The 17,662-nt window shown below is 51.9% G+C and overlaps 1 protein-coding gene across 2 annotated transcripts in view; it reads right to left on the reverse strand.

Moving 5' to 3' along the window:
• Positions 1-1,264: 1,264 nt before the first annotated feature.
• Positions 1,265-17,662, reverse strand: part of Coro1c (coronin 1C) — a 74,119-nt gene continuing 57,721 nt past the window's right edge. The window contains exons 5-12 of one of the 2 annotated variants that reach the window (XM_051161695.1): positions 8,590-8,719; positions 7,320-7,501; positions 6,202-6,321; positions 5,123-5,227; positions 4,261-4,406; positions 3,080-3,137; positions 2,165-2,410; positions 1,265-1,453 (exon numbers count right to left, since the gene is read on the reverse strand). In XM_051161695.1, coding sequence (XP_051017652.1) covers positions 1,334-1,453; positions 2,165-2,410; positions 3,080-3,137; positions 4,261-4,406; positions 5,123-5,227; positions 6,202-6,321; positions 7,320-7,501; positions 8,590-8,719 — 1,107 coding nt within the window. In that variant the 3' untranslated portion in view covers positions 1,265-1,333. The remainder of the gene's footprint in view (positions 1,454-2,164; positions 2,411-3,079; positions 3,138-4,260; positions 4,407-5,122; positions 5,228-6,201; positions 6,322-7,319; positions 7,502-8,589; positions 8,720-17,662) is intronic. The other variant, XM_051161694.1, reaches the window with a different exon arrangement.

Genomic DNA, 17,662 nt, shown 5'->3' on the forward strand with positions numbered 1-17,662 from the left:
CCTAGCTCTGCACTCCCCTTTCCATTTTGTCCCTCCCCCTATCCCCCACCCTTGGCTGTCCCAGACTCGCTTTGTAGACCAGGCTGGCCACAAAGTCACAGCGATTCACCTGCCTCTGCCTCCTGAGTGCTGGGATTCAAGTTGTGCGCCACTGCGCCCGGCTGCACTCCCTTTCTACTTTCTTCTGGACCCTTCCCTCAGCTGCAACATTCAAGAGCCCTCAGGTCACATCTTGCCACCTGATTGGGCCTGACAGACAATGGACAGACAGGACTGGCTGGGTGCCTGACAGACAATGGACAGACAGGACTGGCTGAGGGCCTGGCACAGGAGGCAAGAGAGTGAGGAGGGGAGGACAGGAGATGTGGGAACAGGACTGTGGGCAGAGGCTCCGCACACAGCGCCTGGCTTCAAACCCCACACTGTACTTCAGGGCCAGGCGAGCTGCTTCAGTGGACAAGGACGCCCAACACACATGTATCTTCTTGTCTTGGGCGTCCTTGTCACAGGGCTGGAAGGGATGGATGCAACAGCGTCTGGGTAGAACAAAACTGCAGAAACACATGCTAGTCTGCGCTAGATTATAATCACTGAATCGGAGTTCCCTCTCAACAACCGCCTGACTCCTTGGACAGAGAGCACAGACAGAGAGGTTGGACATCAGCTGTTTGACCAGAGACTCCGCGGCCTGAGGGCTGGTGTGTGGGCCCACATGGTCTCTCAGGTCTTCCTTCTGGACAGTTGCTGGACGCCCGGGATTGTGCTGTGACTGAGCCAGCCCTGTGTGGCCACACTGATTGTTCTCATGAGGTGTTTATATAAAATAATCATCTCGTCTTCATTTAGTTTATAAACATACACAGTGCTGTCCCTTTCAAATTAAGGAGGAAAAAAAACCCAACCACACAAATACTGCAAAGTAGCAAAATACAAAGAAAAGAAAAGCTACTTTTGGTTTTGGCAACATTACAAAGGAAGAAACAGAGAGCAAGGTGGCACTGGCCCCAGTCACCGAAACGGCAGGGAGGACACTGGGTCAGGGCGGGGAGGACACTGGGTCAGGGCGGGGAGGACACTGGGTCAGGGTGGGCTTCTCTAAAACTCAAATGGGGTGAAGGTCAAGAAGTCACTGCCTGTCAAACATCAGAACCTCCTAAGAGGAAGCCCAGCTTTCGTGTTTTTGGAAATTTGGGAAAGGAACTGAGTTCTCACTGGAATGTGGCCTATCACTGGCTGACAGACCTGAAGAGGAATGTCTCCGGGTGGCAGCGCCTCCTGTCCTGCCCTCCCTGGGGCTCACCAGTGAGCAGCCGCCGGGTGGGGGTGGCGGGCCTCAGGCCACCATCTTCGCCAGCTGCTGCTCTAGCTTGGAGATGCGCTCGTCTTGACTGCAGATGGTGTCTTTTATGGACTTGATCTCCTTTACAATCTCCTCCAGCTTGGCTTCGTTTTGCTAAGAAAACAAGCAGAGAAAGGTGACGAAGCGGCACTAAGGAAGTCTATTTTCACCCTGTTCACTCTGACAGTGCAGAGCGAGACAGTCGGCACTGCACGCCCACTCTCGGACAACAAGCCGCAGTCCCTAGGAGCCCACAAAGGAAACGTCCTGCCTCAACATGGCTCCCAGCCTTCTCCCTGCACACCACTGTGCAAAGGCTGGAAGCACTGAGCACTCACAGGACAAGTCTGGAGACCACCGCATCCCTACAGCCCAGAGCCTCCTCCCACCCCACCTGCCCGGTGCTCTGTCTGGTGAAGCCCCAGTCTCTCCACTTGGGCTTGTTAATTGGAAACCTGCGGCACAGTCCAGACGCTGCTTCCTGGTCATGGCCGGAGCACTGGGTCCTTCAGGCACGCTGGCCCCTGCTGTTCTGCACTCCCTCTCCCTCCAGGACAGACATGCTTTCTCTCTGGTGGCAGCAGTGCCCTCTGGTGGCGGCTGTCTGGCCTCCCAAGCTCTAGCCCCACAGTCACTTTGTCCAGGGACACTCACTAGCAGTCCTGACCCGGAACTCCCATGATGCTTTACTGGGGAAAGGCAGTTAAGAAGACCCAGCAGGGTCCTGTCTGCTCTCATCACAGGAGGCAGTATAGAAACTAGCGTTGGCCTGGACCACAGGGAGCTCTCCAGAGGACGCAGGCCAAGCCCAGGCCCACTTCTTACCACACTGGCTGTGTCTGTGGTCTTCTTGGGGACATTGATGAGGTCACACTTCTTGTTTGCAGCTGGCTTGCTGTCCAGAATGTTCTTCTTGACCACCTTGAGATCCCTGTTCTTGCCTGGAATGTATCCATGCTTCAAGGAGATGAGGATCGGGTCGGCATTCTTCCCCTCAAACCATTCCTCTGCCTCCAGCGCAGCTTCTGGCCCCGCTGTGTCAGGGTACAGGTCATCTTGGAAGAGGTCAGACTGCAAGAGGCATTTGGAGGACGCTTGGTAAGCAAAAGGAAAGGCTGGGGCGTTGCTGCCGTGCTGGGGACAGAACCCAATGCTGCGTGTATGCAGGGCAAGTGTCCTGCCACAGGGCTGTGTGTCCTGCCCTTTAATCTGGAGCAGCAGGGATTACAGGCACGCCATCACACAGAGCTGGAGAGACGGTGTGCTGGCTCGTTTTGTGTCAGGGAACCTCAGCTGAGACTGGCCTGTGGGCAAGTCTACAGTGCATTTATATGACTAACGGCTAATGTGGGAGGGGAGGGCACAAGTCACTGCGAGTGGGGCTACCCCAGGTAGGCGGTCCTGCAAAAAAGGCAACTGAGCAAGCCACAAGGAGCAAACAGCAAGCTGTGCTCCTCCACGGCCACTGCATTGGCTGAGCCTCACACTGGGCTCAGCAATGGAGTGTGACATGAGAGCTGTCCATGGTCCTCACAGCAGTAGAACCCTAGCTAAGATGGCGGCTCAGCGGTTCCAAGCATTCCTTGTTCTTGCAGTGGACCTGGGTCTCATTCCCAGCAACCCTCCAGGCACACGTCTGAGCTTCTCCAGCATCGGGCGGGCGTGCAGACGGTGCACAGCCACACGTGCAGCCAAAACACCCACAACCTACACCAAACCAGGACCCGGGCCCTTACTTACCTTCCTGGGGACAGTCATAATAATCGGTTCACACTTCCTCTCATGAAGCTTGAAGAATCTTCAAAGGAGAAAGAAAGGCAGCATTTCAGTGAAAGCGCGTGAGTGACCTGCGCACACTACTTCCCGCAATGCTCTGTGGCTCTTCACTGACCACCTCAGGGGCCGCTCTAGGCTAAGCATGGCTCACTGCGCCCATTAAAGGAGAAAACAGCCGGAGACTGCCCACGCGGCTGGAGGCCTGTGAAAGGCAGCTGCAGCACTGCCAGGTGCTGGTGGAAGGCACAGCCACATCACGGTGACTCACTGGCCCCAGGACCAAGTACTGAACATGTGACACAGAAAATAAACACAGCTTTTTACTTTGCACTTTGGCGTGTGTGTCTTGTGTTTCTGCATGCATGGCACAGATGTGGAGCTCAGAGGACAACTGCTGGTACTGGTCTGCAGGTCTCTTTCTTTCATCTTGTGATTTTTACCATCTACTGTTGCTCCTGTGTGTATTCGTATGTGGGTGTGTGAGCCACATGCACAGGTCAGAGGACAACTGTGGCTCAGTTTCCTTCTTCCACCTTTACGGGGTTTTCAGGACCCAGCTCTGGCCGCGGGCCTGTGTGGCAAGCGTCCTTATATGAACCATCTCTCGGGCCCTGTTTGCCAACTTCTGTTTGAGACAGGGTCTCGCACTGACCTGCAGCACTGCCATACAGGCCAGGCTGGCTGAATGGAGCTTCCAGGCCTGTTTCCTCCACCTCCCATCCCCGCGTTGCTGGGACCACAGGTGCGCACCATAGTGCATAAACACGAGTTCTGGAGACCTAAGCTTAATCTGTGCTCGCAAGACCAAAGCTTTGCCAACTGAGCTATCTACTCAGTCATATATGGAGAATTTGTACTTACTTTATTTTTACTGTAATTTTAAAAAAGAAGCCAGATGCGATGGTACAGGTCTATGACTCTTAACACTTGGGAGGCGAAGGCACAGGGCCCCTGCCCACCAGGGAACACTGCCCACAGCCTCAGCATGAGGGAAGTGAGCATGCTGACCGCTGCACCATGCTGTGTGACTCCTATGCTCTATCTCCAGGACAGGTCCCAGCTCAGTCAGCTGCAGACACACCGAGGTGGACCTGGGTTGGCCTGTCTGCCGTGAACAACTGGGCACTCTGGGGTCCGTTCTGTACCTGGCGATCTCGCACTTGTTGACATCGAGTCCCCGCTTGGACATGTAGCCCATTCCTCGCTGCGGCTCCTTGCTGCTGAATGTGTTGAGGTAGTGGACATACGGGGATTCATCTGTGATTTCAAAATAGCGGATGCTGCTGTCACCCTACAAGAACCGAGACAAATCAGTGCCCGCGCCAACGGAAACCCTGTTTAAGTGGGTGGCACCCCATACCACCCCAGAATTCACAGGACTCTGACTTCAGCAGCTGAGCATGCTCTCCCCAAAGGCATCTGCCTCAAGTACAGACAGTTGTTTCCTCACCAACTTCCTGCCTACTTAGGATTCTCTAGCACGTTCCGTAGAAGGCTCAGGGCAAGAAGGTGGGTGGCCACAGAGCTGCTGCCTGAGGGCTCACTCCCTGGCCAAGGCCACACAGACAACTGAGGATGGTCAAAGTGGGGCCTGCAGAGGAGGCACTGTGTTCGTTTCAGCGGCACCCTCCAGCTCTGGTCGGCACACAGGCTCTCCATGCAGGGTGTAAAACCCCATCACCCTCCGGCTCTGGTCGGCACACAGGCTCTCCATGCAGAGTATAAAGCCCCATCCCATGGCCACTGTGTTTAGAGTAGGCTTGCCAGGCTGAGAATAAATGACAGTTATGCCAATGTGACCAATGTCAGAGACCCAGAAACCTGGTTTGAAAGAGGACATGTATGTATGTGCTTGAACGAACACACACACACACACACACACACACACACACACACAGAGTAAAAACATCAAAATATATGTTGGTTACACTGCCTAACTTCTAGGTTTCTGCAAGGTGAGCCCGCCTCTTCTGGGGTTCTCTAATGTCACACAGGCGCTGTGTTTACCTTCCCACATAAGTAAATGATGCTGGTGTCTGGGTCATAGAACGGCAGCAGCACGCCATTGCTGGTGTCCATCTCATGGAGAGCAATTGGTTCCTGCATGTTTTTCTGAAAATAAGTCAAAAGGTACATTTATACACATGTATATATGGTTTTTTGGTTTTTTTGAGACAGGGTTTCTCTGTGCAGCCTTGGCTGTCCTGGACTCACTTTGTAGACCAGGCTGGCCTCGAACTCACAGCGATCCGCCTGCCTCTGTCTCCCGAGTGGTGGGATTAAAGGTGTGCACCACCACTGCCCAGATGTATATATGTTTTAAAAGACAAATTCTTATAACCATACCATACATCCTTTAAATAACCCATTTTCCCAGAAGAAACTCAAGTCTGAACAACATGGCTGTCCTCATCCTGGTAAAGGCCACAGATTAAACTCACTGACAATTAAGTTCATTCGACCGTGCATAATCAGTATGGCTCCACATAAAAGACAAAAAAAGCCGCTCTTCTTTGTAGCTGTTTTCTTTTTTAAAAGACTTCTGTCTTTAAAGGCCAACCTTGGAGTTCCAAGCCAGCCAGAGCCGCATGCTGACTGAGCTCCTGCCTCCAACCCATGTGCGCATGAGTGCAGTTGCCTCCTGGGGCCAGAAGAGGGCGTCAGGTCCCTGGGAGCTGGAGTTGTGACCATAGGTACTGCAAACAGTGCCTACCTATACGCTATATCCTACAAGCCAGCAGGTGGCAGAAAGCTGTCACAGCACTACTTCCTTCACACGGTCACAGTCACTCTGCTCACGTAGCCCGGGGTGTATAAACTTCCCTAAGGCGGGCTGTCTGCTCAGGCTTCATGAAGCCAGCGACACAGAACTGATTTCCCAGGTCTGAGCAGCCGGTGGGAACCCTGGGAGCTCCTCGAGACACTTCTAAGGTGCACCTGCCTGTCCCACCGAGAATGGGAACCTCTGTTAACTTAGGACAGCAGGAGCTTAGATGACCACGCTGAGAATCCTACTCGCCAGCCCAAAGCCCCGCTCACAATTCAGAGACAATTGGAAGAGAGGGAGGAAAATGGGGAAGGGCTACCGGGTTCCAGAGTGCCAACTGCCGCTCGCTCATGCGGCTAAAGCCAGTAGTGAAGACGTTGCCATCAGCCAGGAAGATGGCGCGCATGGGCCTGGCTCCTTCATGCGCTTTCTCCTTCTCCTGGGGAGGAGGGGAGAGGATGCAGAGGTCACACAGTGTGGGGAGATGCTAGGTGCTCCTCCACCCCCCAACAGCCATGCCCCCGCCCTCTAACCCCATGTTCTCCCGGGCAGGACCTTGAAGCCACAGGGTTATGCCTCGGTATGTGGAAGCGGTGACACTAAGTGGCCTGGCCAAGGCCAGCAAGCTGGAGGAGCCCACTCCTGCCACACTCTGCTGCTGTCCCAGGCCCCATGCTGTAGCCACAATGCACATGCAAGGGCTCTGCCGTACAGCTTCTCACGTGGTGACCTGCAGGCTGGGGCAGCCTACTGTGTCTCTAGCATCAAAGGACATAAGGAAAGCTGCTCCTAGCCTTTTCTGGTTAATGAGCATGTGTGAGTATCCACCCTTGGAAGATGCTGGGTGGACAGACAAGGTCTGGGAAGTCCCTGTGGTTGATAAGCACTCACCACGATTGCTGCCCAACCCTTAGCTGTAACATCACCACATCCGAGAAGGCTTCAGAGCACAGCCGGGTGGGCTGTCCTTGCACTCCTAACCTGCAGCTGCAGCCCTGATGGGACCTGTATGTGCATCTTTGGGCACGGTATTGACCTTGTTGAAGCCCTGCTGGGTGGCAGAAGCTGAGCCGCGAGTCAATAGCAGGGCCTGCTGCAGGTCTCAGGGTAGCTGGGTACTGACCTGGGATCAGGGTGGGCATCAACTAGGAAGTGTACGTTCCCAGACGTAAGGACTCCTGAGGGCATTGTGAGCAGCTCAGAAGCACTGTATGCCATGTGTGGTGGTGCGCATCTGTGAGCTCCAGACTAGCCAGGACTAAGGCCACCGCGAGGGGACAGAGCTGAGCCAAGCCTGGAAATGGCCAGAGAAGAGAGCCTGGGGCAGCCTCCTCCCTGCTCGGCTGATGCCTACACTCCACAAGGACACCATGGTGTGCGTGTCGGGCCCTCAGAGCAAAAGCTGCAGACTGGCCAGGCTGGGTGCTAGACACTCACCGCCACGATCTCCTGTTTCCTGGGATCGATGACTCTCACTTTCTTGTCTTTGGATGCCGTGCAGATGAGACTGCCGTTGCGGTTCCAGCTGACGTTGTAAATCATGTCTGAATGCATGTCGTCCAAGTTGATGAGGGCTTCCCCCGTGCCCACATTCCAGATGATAATGGCATTATCACAGCCTGCGCCAAGCCCATTAATCACAAGGTGAGAAACGCCCGCACAGCATATCAGAGAAAGCTGCAGGCCCCACAGGGACACAAAGGCGTTGGAAGGAAGTTGCTGATGACAAGAGGCCCTACCTACTAGGGGGCTGGAGTGTCAAGAGCTGTGTAAACACACACTATTAACACTGTGAGCCCACCAGCCAGCCCACACCAGAACCACAGCCACACAGCCTTGCTGAGCGCTAGCTGGACTAGAACAGGGAAGTTTCAAGTAGTAAGCACCCTGTTCTAGAAAGACACTTGAGAATGGACACTGCTTCTGTTTGTTCCTGAGGAACTTGGCATGGTGAGTGAGCCGACTCAGTGACACTGCGAGCTGGGTCCTTCCCGTACATGTGCATGACAGTAACAAAAGGGAAATGGGTCTATTGCTACATACAAGGGGGAGGTGGGGCCACAGTGACTTGTCCATGGTGCGAAGGCTAAGTGAAGTCAGACACATGGATTCAGGAGCTGTTCCCCAGAGAGGCCCACAGGCCACCAGCTACTCAGCCCACCTGCCTCCATCTCCAAATATGTTTACATTATGATGCACAGCAGCAACAAAATTACAGTTATTGGGGGCTGGAGAGATGGCTCAGTGGTTAGAGCACCGTCTGCTCTTCCAAAGGACCCGGGGTTCATTTCCTAGCAACCACATGGCAGCTCATGACTATCTGTAATTCCAGTTCCAATGGCTCTGACACCCTCACACCAATGCACATAAAATTAAATATATATATTTTTAATTACAGTTATTAAGTAGGAACAAAAATAACTTTATGGCTGGGGTCACCACGACACGAGGAGTTGTGTTAAAGGGTCGCAGCGACAGGAAGGCTGAGACCTGCTACTCTCGGTGCTCAGAAGATGCTCGAGAAGCAGGGGCGAGAAGCAGGAACCTCCTGTTGAAAAGCTGCACAATACCGTGAACCACCAAAGCTACATTGTGGTGGAGAGCAGAGGCTTCCTTCCTGCATCAGCCAGGTGCAGAGGGCAAGCAGCGTCTCCCCGCATGAGGCTGAGGTCAGCCAGCGTCTCCCCCACATGAGGCTGGCTCCTACCTGCACTAAGAAGCACGTTGCGGGCTGTCGGATGCCAGGCCACGATGCCAACTCTTTTTGAGTGGCCTTCTAAAATCACCACAGGTTCAGTCAGGGAAAGGGTCAGTCCATTTTCTGGGATCTGCCAAACCTGTTGGAAAAGGAAGGAGGTTATTGGCCTGAGAGCCACCTGTCGTCACTGTGGTCCCCCAGCAGCACCCGGATGAAAGGCACCATGAAGTGACTGGCTGTCCTCAAGATGTAAACAGACTAAGTGCTTGATCACCTGTGACCTGTGATGTCCTGGTGGTGTCCTTACAGAAGCACAGGCTGTTCCCTGTGACTTCTGCAGTGCGGAAGAATCCCCACACCCCACATGTAAAAGAGTGTGCTGACAAGTGTGCACCTCGCAGAGGGTTTGCCTCATCAGTCACAGTGCCCTTTTCTTTCAGACAGTTTTGAATGATCATATACTAGGTACCATGTGAACCCCCACAGCCCGTGTCACATTCCTTCCTGAAATAGTGAAAATATTCTAAGATTTGTGCTGGTGGCTGTACGCATTAATGAACATACTAGAAATCACTGGACTGCACAGGGCCCGAATTCACACCATTAGGCTTACATGGCAAGTGCCTTTACCAGCTTGCTGCTCCAAAAATTTTATCTTTAAAAAAAAAAAAAAAAAAAAAAAAAAAAAAAAAAAAAAAGATTTATTTATCTAATGTATATGAGTGTTCTATCTGCATATACACACCTTCAGAAGAGGGCATCAGATCGCATTGTAGGTGGCTGTGAGCCACCATGTGGTTGCCGGGAATTGAACTCAGGTTCTCTGGAAGAGTAGACACTGCTTTTAACTGGCAAGCCATCTCTCTAGCCCCATGAATTATATCGTAACAGGGTGTATATGTTTAAAAAGTCCTTCCGGGGGCTAGAGATGGCTCGGTGAGTGAGAGCTTGCTCTGCAGGAGACCCGTGCATTTGCATTGCCAGCACCAACTAAGGAGGCCTGCAGGCACAACCATCCACGCCTAGAATTCCAGTCCTGGTTGAGGAGGGTACAGACAGGAAGGTTCTGAAAGCCTCGGGCCAGCCAGTTTGCCCTGCCATGCCCGTGAGCTCCTCGCTCCATGAGGGTGAGGTAGAGAGCAGAGGAAGGCACATGATGGCTTGCCCTGGCCAACACTATTCAAACCAGTGCGTTTACTGCACAGGCACACATACATGCGGACCGCTGACTGATGGCAGGCAGATGATAGCCTAACGCAAGACTGTCGGGGTCGGGGCTGTCACAGGGAGGGGAGGGGAGGGGAGGAATGCAACAGGAAGAAAAAAGGCTCAACCTAGTGTTGACCACAGGTCGCTGAGGGCTCCTCTGTCTTGTTTTAGAGTCTTACTACGCAGCTCAGCCTGGCACCTCAGACTCAGGGAACCCAGAGCGTGCACCTGAGCCACAGAGCTGCTCTCCAGACCTGCTACAGGAGGGGATGACAGCGAAGCCTGGAAGAGCACTACTGCCCGTTATCTACGTCACAGGAAGCAAAGTTAAACCCTGTAAAAGCCTGGGTCATCTGCAAGGGCAGCAAGTGCCCTCGTGGCCCAGACGCCCTTCCAGTCAGCAAGCACTGTTCCACATGAAGACCACAATAAGCCCGTTTACCATCCTGAGAGGACTCTGCGCGTGCAGTGGCTCAGGGAGAAACCTGGGCGAGTGAGTGCGTGCATGAAGCTCAGCTCATGCAGATAAAAGCAACAGTGCCACCTGGAAGATGAGGAAGCATCACTGGTGACCCACTCACTGTCATACCTGGGTTCCACTTGAGGTAATCATAATCTCTTGTGCAAATCACAGCAAAATAAACCAAGCTCTGGAGGGGCAAGGCCGGCCCCCACCCTTGGTGAAGCTTATGCAGGCAGCTGAGGCCAGCAGGGAAGCAAGGGGACAACAGGCTTGCCTCGCCCTCCCCGCCCTCCCCGCCACACAGGTCTGCTCCCCTGGGGTGCAGGGGAAACTGCTCACTCTCCAGGGGGACAGTCTGCTCTCATCCTAACACCTTTCTCTTTAATCTGAATAAAACTATAAGGCTTATGATTAGCCAAACAGCTCCAGTTGAAGCTGGCTATCTGAGTGTAATCAGAACTGGAGCTTGAACAGAACACACAGGAAACAATGGTTATTCCTCTGAAAGCATGCAGTCGCCAGGCAATTACAGAAACAGGAGTGCTTGTTTTGACCAAGCCTCTCCCTGCAAGTGTGGTAACTCCACGTGCTACCTCCAGGTGGCGCCCTCGCCTGGGCGTGCTGGGCTTGTACATGCTGAGGCATGGCTGGCAGAGGCCTTTCACCCAGGAGTACAGGAGCAGCACAGCTCAGCCACTCCGTCATATACCTCTTGCTTGAGTGGAGAGGAAATGTCAACGATGAAAGCAGAACACTGGTTACATGAAAGGATTTTTATTTATGTTTTTTATGTGAGGGCTCTGTCTTCATGCACACGAAAGAGGGAATCAGACCTCATTACAGATGGCTGTGAGCCCCCATGTGGGTGCTGGGAACTGAACTCAGGACCTCTGGAGGAGCAGCCAGTGCTCTTATCTCCCAGGCCAACTCTCCAGCTCCTACATGACGTCTTTAAACCAGGCAATAGACATGGCACCAGGCTCCTTGTACTCCTGGGTCCAACACACACACAGCGCTTACTAACCAGGGGCAGCATAGGCAAGAGGCCAGAGGATACGGGAGGTGCTGGGGTTGGAGGAAATCAACAAATGCACTCCAAATGTAGACCAGATGGACTGAGGCTGTACAGTGGTGTGGTGTGGGGTGTGCACTGACCCTGGGTGGAGGGTGGGCATGGTAACATGAACCAACGCATTCAGGATGACGCGCAGCAGAAGCAGAAACACTGCGATATCACTCAGGTTCCTCCCTCATACTATTCAGAGCCCAGTGTGGCCAGCGAACACTGTGCTGCCGTAAGCTGGAGCTGACTGCGAGTGCAGGCGCAACCAGCAGCGCAGCACAGCACAGCACAGCACAGCACAGCAGCTGGTCCTTCCAGGAGCGTCTGAAGAGCCGACCTCTAAGAATGAAAAGGAGTAGGGGAAAGGGGAGAACAAAGGAGATCAAGTAGCCAGTTTCAAAAGAAACACCACAAATCCACACAGCATTTTCTAAAAAGCAGCTAAACAATGCCTCAGAGGCTGGCTGAGGGGCCAGCAGAGAAAGGAACCCTCCAAGACCATAACACCACAGGCGCTAACAGCTGAAGAAGTGTCTGGGAAAGTCTGGGAAACAAAATGAAAAGACACCAGGGCCAGGGCGCTGATGAGAATAAGCAGTGCTCTCGCTGTGAGCTGTGGGAAAGGGCTGTGTGTCTTTCCACACTCAGCACTCCCTCTGGCTGCTGCAGTCATGGCTGCTGTTACCCGGCTCTCTGCCCGGAGGGTGCCTGTCAATGTGGACTCAGGGTCTTGCTTCCCAGGGACAAAGAGCAGAAGTGGCACTCTATTCCTGAGTCTTATGTCCAAGCTGGCACTCCGGACTGGGCATCTGGGGCTGAGATGCTAATTAGCTGTGTTAGCACTAAACTCCTCACTGCTGGGAGCCAAATTCCTTGTTTGTCCTGAGGGAGCATGGGCTGTGCTTATGCAGGGTTCTGGAAAGGTCAACTGGGCTAATGCTCCACACAGCACTACCCTAACAGGAAACTGCTGATGGGGAGGGATACAGGCTCTGCAGCTGGAGCCTGCACCCTGGACACTGCCCTCCTCCGCTGGGGGACACTCCTTGACAAAACCAAGTTCTGCGATAGGTGCTGTTCCTGCCTCCCCTATGCACACACACACACACCAAGGCTTAGACAATGCAGAACACAGAGCTTGCTGTGGTTCTGACCACGCCTCTTCCCTCCCGTGCTCACACACGGTTAGGTTTGAACAGCAGGATTTCTGAAAAGAATCTTGTCTTGTGCTGAACTGATTAATGCCCACTTACACCCAACATGTCCTAGTGTGAACGCCCTTGTTTATGCCTGGGACAGTAGGTGCTGATGCTGTTACGAAGGCTGCCTGCCGAGTTTTTCTCTGCTCTGTGGTGTTGGCACTCCAACACCAATCTGCTTTCTCAGAAACATTTAGTGAACAAGGAGGCAAACAGCAGAAATATCCCCGACAGAGGGTGCCAGAGTGGCACCTCGGCACGGCACCGACAAGTCACTACCCTGCCTATTAAAAAAAAAAAAAAAAAGCCTACGTGTCCCTAAAACATTGTGCTGGACCCATCACTATAGCTAGCCAGCAATGTTTTGAAAGAAAGGAAAACAGCACTATCAGTCCCAAAGGGCTTCCAGATGACAGACGGAGTTGCAAACCCACCGAGGTTCTGAAAAAATACTGGAGCACGTATTTCAACGACAGCATCCCTGTGTCCTTTCCACGTGTGAAAGCCTGCCTGTGGAGGAGGACGTTGAGGGAGCCAGTCGAACAGGACACAGGGCAGGGAGAAACAGGCTCCTCTTAAGTAGTCAATGTAATTTGTTTAATGGTTTTATTTTTCAAACACGGCACAAAATTGAAGTACACAGAGTGCTTTCAGAGCCCACTCTCCTATCTTGATCACCCGCTGGGAACTCACTACTGGGTGAGACACTAGAGTTACAGCCAGGAAGTGCTTTTCTTGCAAAAGGTCATGTTTTTAAAGAGCCAAGGGCAGTGGTTTCTAAGGAATCCTGAAGGAGAGAAGTTCTCTCAGGACAACAGGTGAGGGACTTGCTGCAGAGCAGCCTGGATGCTCCATGATGCACAGTGGACTAAGGCTGGATCTGCCAAAGACCAGTGGTCAGCTGCCCGCCTGGAGGCAATCTGTCCGCCAGCTGTATCATGGGACCCACCACATAGGGCTTCCTCTTCTGTAGTAAGGAATAAAATTGGCTGGAAACTCCATCCATGTATGCAGCGCCCCACTGTCTGAACTGCATCCTGTGTGTGTCCGATCAGCACTCTCCAGAAGAGGGCAGCCACAGCAGTCACCTGGCCTGAGTGTTCTTGGGACTATTCCAACCACAGCCACTTACTGGGGTAAGATTCCTCCAAGTAAAATATTTAGAAACCACAATCAGAAAAACTCTGCAAACGAAGCTTTCGCCAAAGAGCAGAATGCACAGCCCACAACCCTGACTAGAAGCAGTGGAGCCTCTGGGAGGACGCCCCTGCTGCCTTCTCGTGTCAAACCCAGACTCAAACAGCAGGCCTGGCGGGAGAGCTGCCCTCCACGCTCCACTCTGAGCTGCTTAGAGAACACACCTCAAAGGAGAGGCCAGGCGGGCAGGGCAGCTCCGTGGGGAGAAGGCTGCAACCTGACAAGGGGCTCAGTCCCTGGAAGGCATGTGGGAAAATGGGTGCGGGGTGCACATCTACAGCACCAGCCCCTGGAAGTCACGTGGGAAAATGGGTGCGGGGTGCACATCTACAGCACCAGCCCCTGGAAGTCACGTGGGAAGATGGGTGCGGGGTGCACATCTACAGCACCAGCACTCCTGGAGTGAGTTGGGAGGCAGACACAAGAGCTGCCTGGCCCTCACCGGCCAGCGAACCCCTGGAGTAGACGACAAAGCAGAGACAAGAGACCCTGCCTCAGGACGACGGAAGGAGAAAACCAATTTCTCCCCATGTGCTCCCCTATGTACACACACAGTAAGTAAAACACACAAAACAATGACAAAATGTGGAGAAGCGGCCAGTGGTGGTGCACACCTTTAGTCCCTGCATGTGAAAGTTGGTGAATCTGATTTCGAGGCCAGCCTGATCTACATAGTGAGTTGCAGGACAGCCAGGGCTACAAGGAGAAAGCCTGTCTTGAAAAAAAAAAAAAAACAAACAAACAACAACAAAAACCAAACCAACCAAACAAAAATATGAAGACACTATGTGGCTCAAAAGGCAGCCTTCTGACGGGCTTGTCGAAGGTTTCAGACTGAGCAGCTGATGTGGACTGAGCAGGCTGCTCATCTTCCTGTCGGTCCTGACATCTCCTTCCACCACTGTGCTAAGGACAATTAAAGCTGGCAGTAGATTGCAGACTTTCAAACCCCCGCCCTTTTTCCCCTTAAACAGAAGAGCTCTGCATAGTCGCTGGGTGACAGCAGGACTGGCCCCAGAGCTGCAGCTGGCAGGCAGTGCACTGGGGTCTTGGCCCAGCAGAGAAATTCCTAGCCAGCCAGGCAGGGAGGGCACCGGCACCTCTCAGCCTCTGCCTCACACACAGTGGGGCACTGAGGTAAGGCCAGGCCTGTGGGGAGAGTGTGTGGCAGAGCTGGAAATGTGTGAGGACTCACATGCATGAGTGTACTCCCACTCCTACAAGGAGTTAAGAGCACTGATTGCTGTAAGACTCAGGTTCAGTTCCCAGCATCTACATGGTGGCTCACAACCTTCTGTAACCCAGTTCTAGGAAATCCGACAGCCTCTTCTTATTTCCATGGGCACGAGGCACACATGTGGCGCACATACAAATAAAACACCCACACACATAAAATACACAGATCTTTTAAAAGAAAGAAAGAAAGAAACTGTTTAAAAGAATGCTAAGGAGCCGGGAAGTGGTGGCGCACACCTTTAATCCCAGCACTCGGGAGGCAGAGGCAGGCGGATCACTGTAAGTTCGAGTCTAGCCTGGTCTACAGAGTTAGTCCAGGACAGCCAAGGCTACACAGAGAAACCTTGTCCCAAAAAACAAAACAAAACAAAACAAAAAAGCTAAGGAGACATGCTCAAAAAGTTAATATAAACTAGCATACTGGGGCTGGAGAGATGGCTCAGAGGTAAAGAGCACTTTCTGCTCTTCCAAAGGTCCTGAGTTCAATTCCCAGCAACCATATGGTGGCTCACAACCATCTATAATGAGGTCTGGTGCCCTCTTCTGGTGTGTAGGCATACATGTAGGCAGAACACTATATATAATAAATAAATAAATCTTTTTTTAAAAAGTCACTTAAAAAACATAAATCAGAACTGAATTTTTAAAAGAAAAAAATTTTAAATTAGAAATTAAAAAATGTCCCGAGGCTAGAGAGATGGCTCAGAGGTTAAGAACACTGACTGCTCTTCCAGAGGTCCTGAGTTCAATTCCCAGCAACCACATGGTGGTTCAGACCCATAAATAATGAGATTTGGTGCCCTCTTCTGGTCTGCAGCTGTACTGGCAGGCAGAGCACTGTATACATAATAAAATAAATAAATAAATCTTTAAAAGAAAAAAAAAAATGTCCCTTTAAGCCGGACGGTGGTGGCACGCATCTTTTATCCCAGCATTCAGGAGGCAGAGGCAGGCAGATCACTGTGAGTTCGAGGCCAGCCTGGTCTACAAAGCGAGTCCAGGACAGCCAGGGCTACACAGAGAAACCCTGTCTCAAAAAGCCTCCCCCGCAAACAAGTTCCTTTAAAGACTAAGACTGAGGAAAGCACACTGGCGAGTTGGCTCAACAGTTGAGAGCACTGGGGTAGTTCCCGTGCAGAAAACCTGGGCTCAATTCCTAATAGCCACACTGTGGCTTACAGTCCAAAAGATCTGCTGGTCTCTGCGGCTCTTGCGTGCACATGGTGCAAGCAAACTCATGTGAGCATGCAGACACATAAAAATAAACATAAATGGAACAAATAATGTACTTCAAATAAAAAGCAGCAACCAAAGATGCTAAGAGGCATGGAGGCCCAGGGGAAGATGGCGGTCTGGCCCCAGCTGTTGTGGAGGCCAGGAAGAGGAGGCCTGTGTGAGGAAGTCTGAGGGTGCTGGCACTGGTGGGACAAGCAGCACCTGCTGTGCAGGCTGCAACAGCTGAAGCTCTTCTCAGTAACCAGCAGCAAACACCCTCAACTGCCTCAGCTGGTCCCAGCACAGGCCAGAGAGAAATGAAGAGAAGCAGCTGAGACTGCTGGTCTGGCAGGGACAGCTGTCTCCGTGGGAAACCACCTGTCCACCTCCGCAACTCATGCTGAGAACAGGGCTCATGCGCTGTCTTCCTGCTGCCTGAGTCATAACAAGGGGAGACCAGACAGACAACTGGTATACCAGGAGACCTGTGCCTCAACAGCACTGGAGGACCACGCTCCTCCACGGCACTGGAGGACCACGCAAGGGGACACCAGGACAGAGGCAAGTGCATCTCTGTGCGTCCCAGGCCAGAGGGTTCCACAGTGATTGTCTCATAATGCAACAACTGACAGATGGTGGACACACTCACGGTCCCAGCGCTCTGAGGCAGTGTGGGCTATAACACAAGACCCCCTTTCAAGAAAATAACACAAAACTCGTCATTTGGGATCATTTTCCGGGATCAGGAAGGACCTCTTGAAACTAGGGGCTGGAGAGATGGCTCCATGGCTAAGACCACTAGCTTCTCTTGGAAAAGACCTGGGTTCTGATCCCAACACCCATGTGGCCGACCATAACATAAACGCCTGTAACTGCAGTTCCAGGGGATCTAACCCTCATCTGGCCTCTCTGGGCACCAGGCATGTATGTAGTGAACATACATACATGCAGTCAAAACATTAATACATATAAAGAAAATTAACTAATAAAAAGACTCCAAGTATATATTAACATAATACAGCATGTATTTAGAAACACTGATTTTGAATTACCAAAACATTGTAATAAAATTAACAACTTGAAAAAAATCTCAAAACTAAGCAAAAAGAATGACTGATTGATAACGAAAAGAGTTAATGATATGACTTTCACAGCCACCACATCCCACCCCCAAACAACAACAACAACAACATTTGATTTCCAACAATGGGTCAGGAATTCACCAACTGCAGACTGGTGTATGGGGATGGTAAAAACATACTGAACATTTTTTATTTTATATTATTTATATATTATATATATCTATTTATATTAGCCTTTTTATTTTGCCATTATTTCCTAACCAATACAGCTTAAGAACAGTTTATATGGCACTTATATCGTACTAGCAATTGTAAATAATCTACAGAAGATCTTTGTAATACGACAGACACACAGGTTATAGCCAACACCAGACACTTAGTACAGATGACTGGACATCCACACAGTCTAGATCCTGGC

Source organism: Acomys russatus, chromosome 19, assembly GCF_903995435.1.
Source record: "Acomys russatus chromosome 19, mAcoRus1.1, whole genome shotgun sequence".
NCBI classification, from domain to species: domain Eukaryota; kingdom Metazoa; phylum Chordata; class Mammalia; order Rodentia; family Muridae; genus Acomys; species Acomys russatus.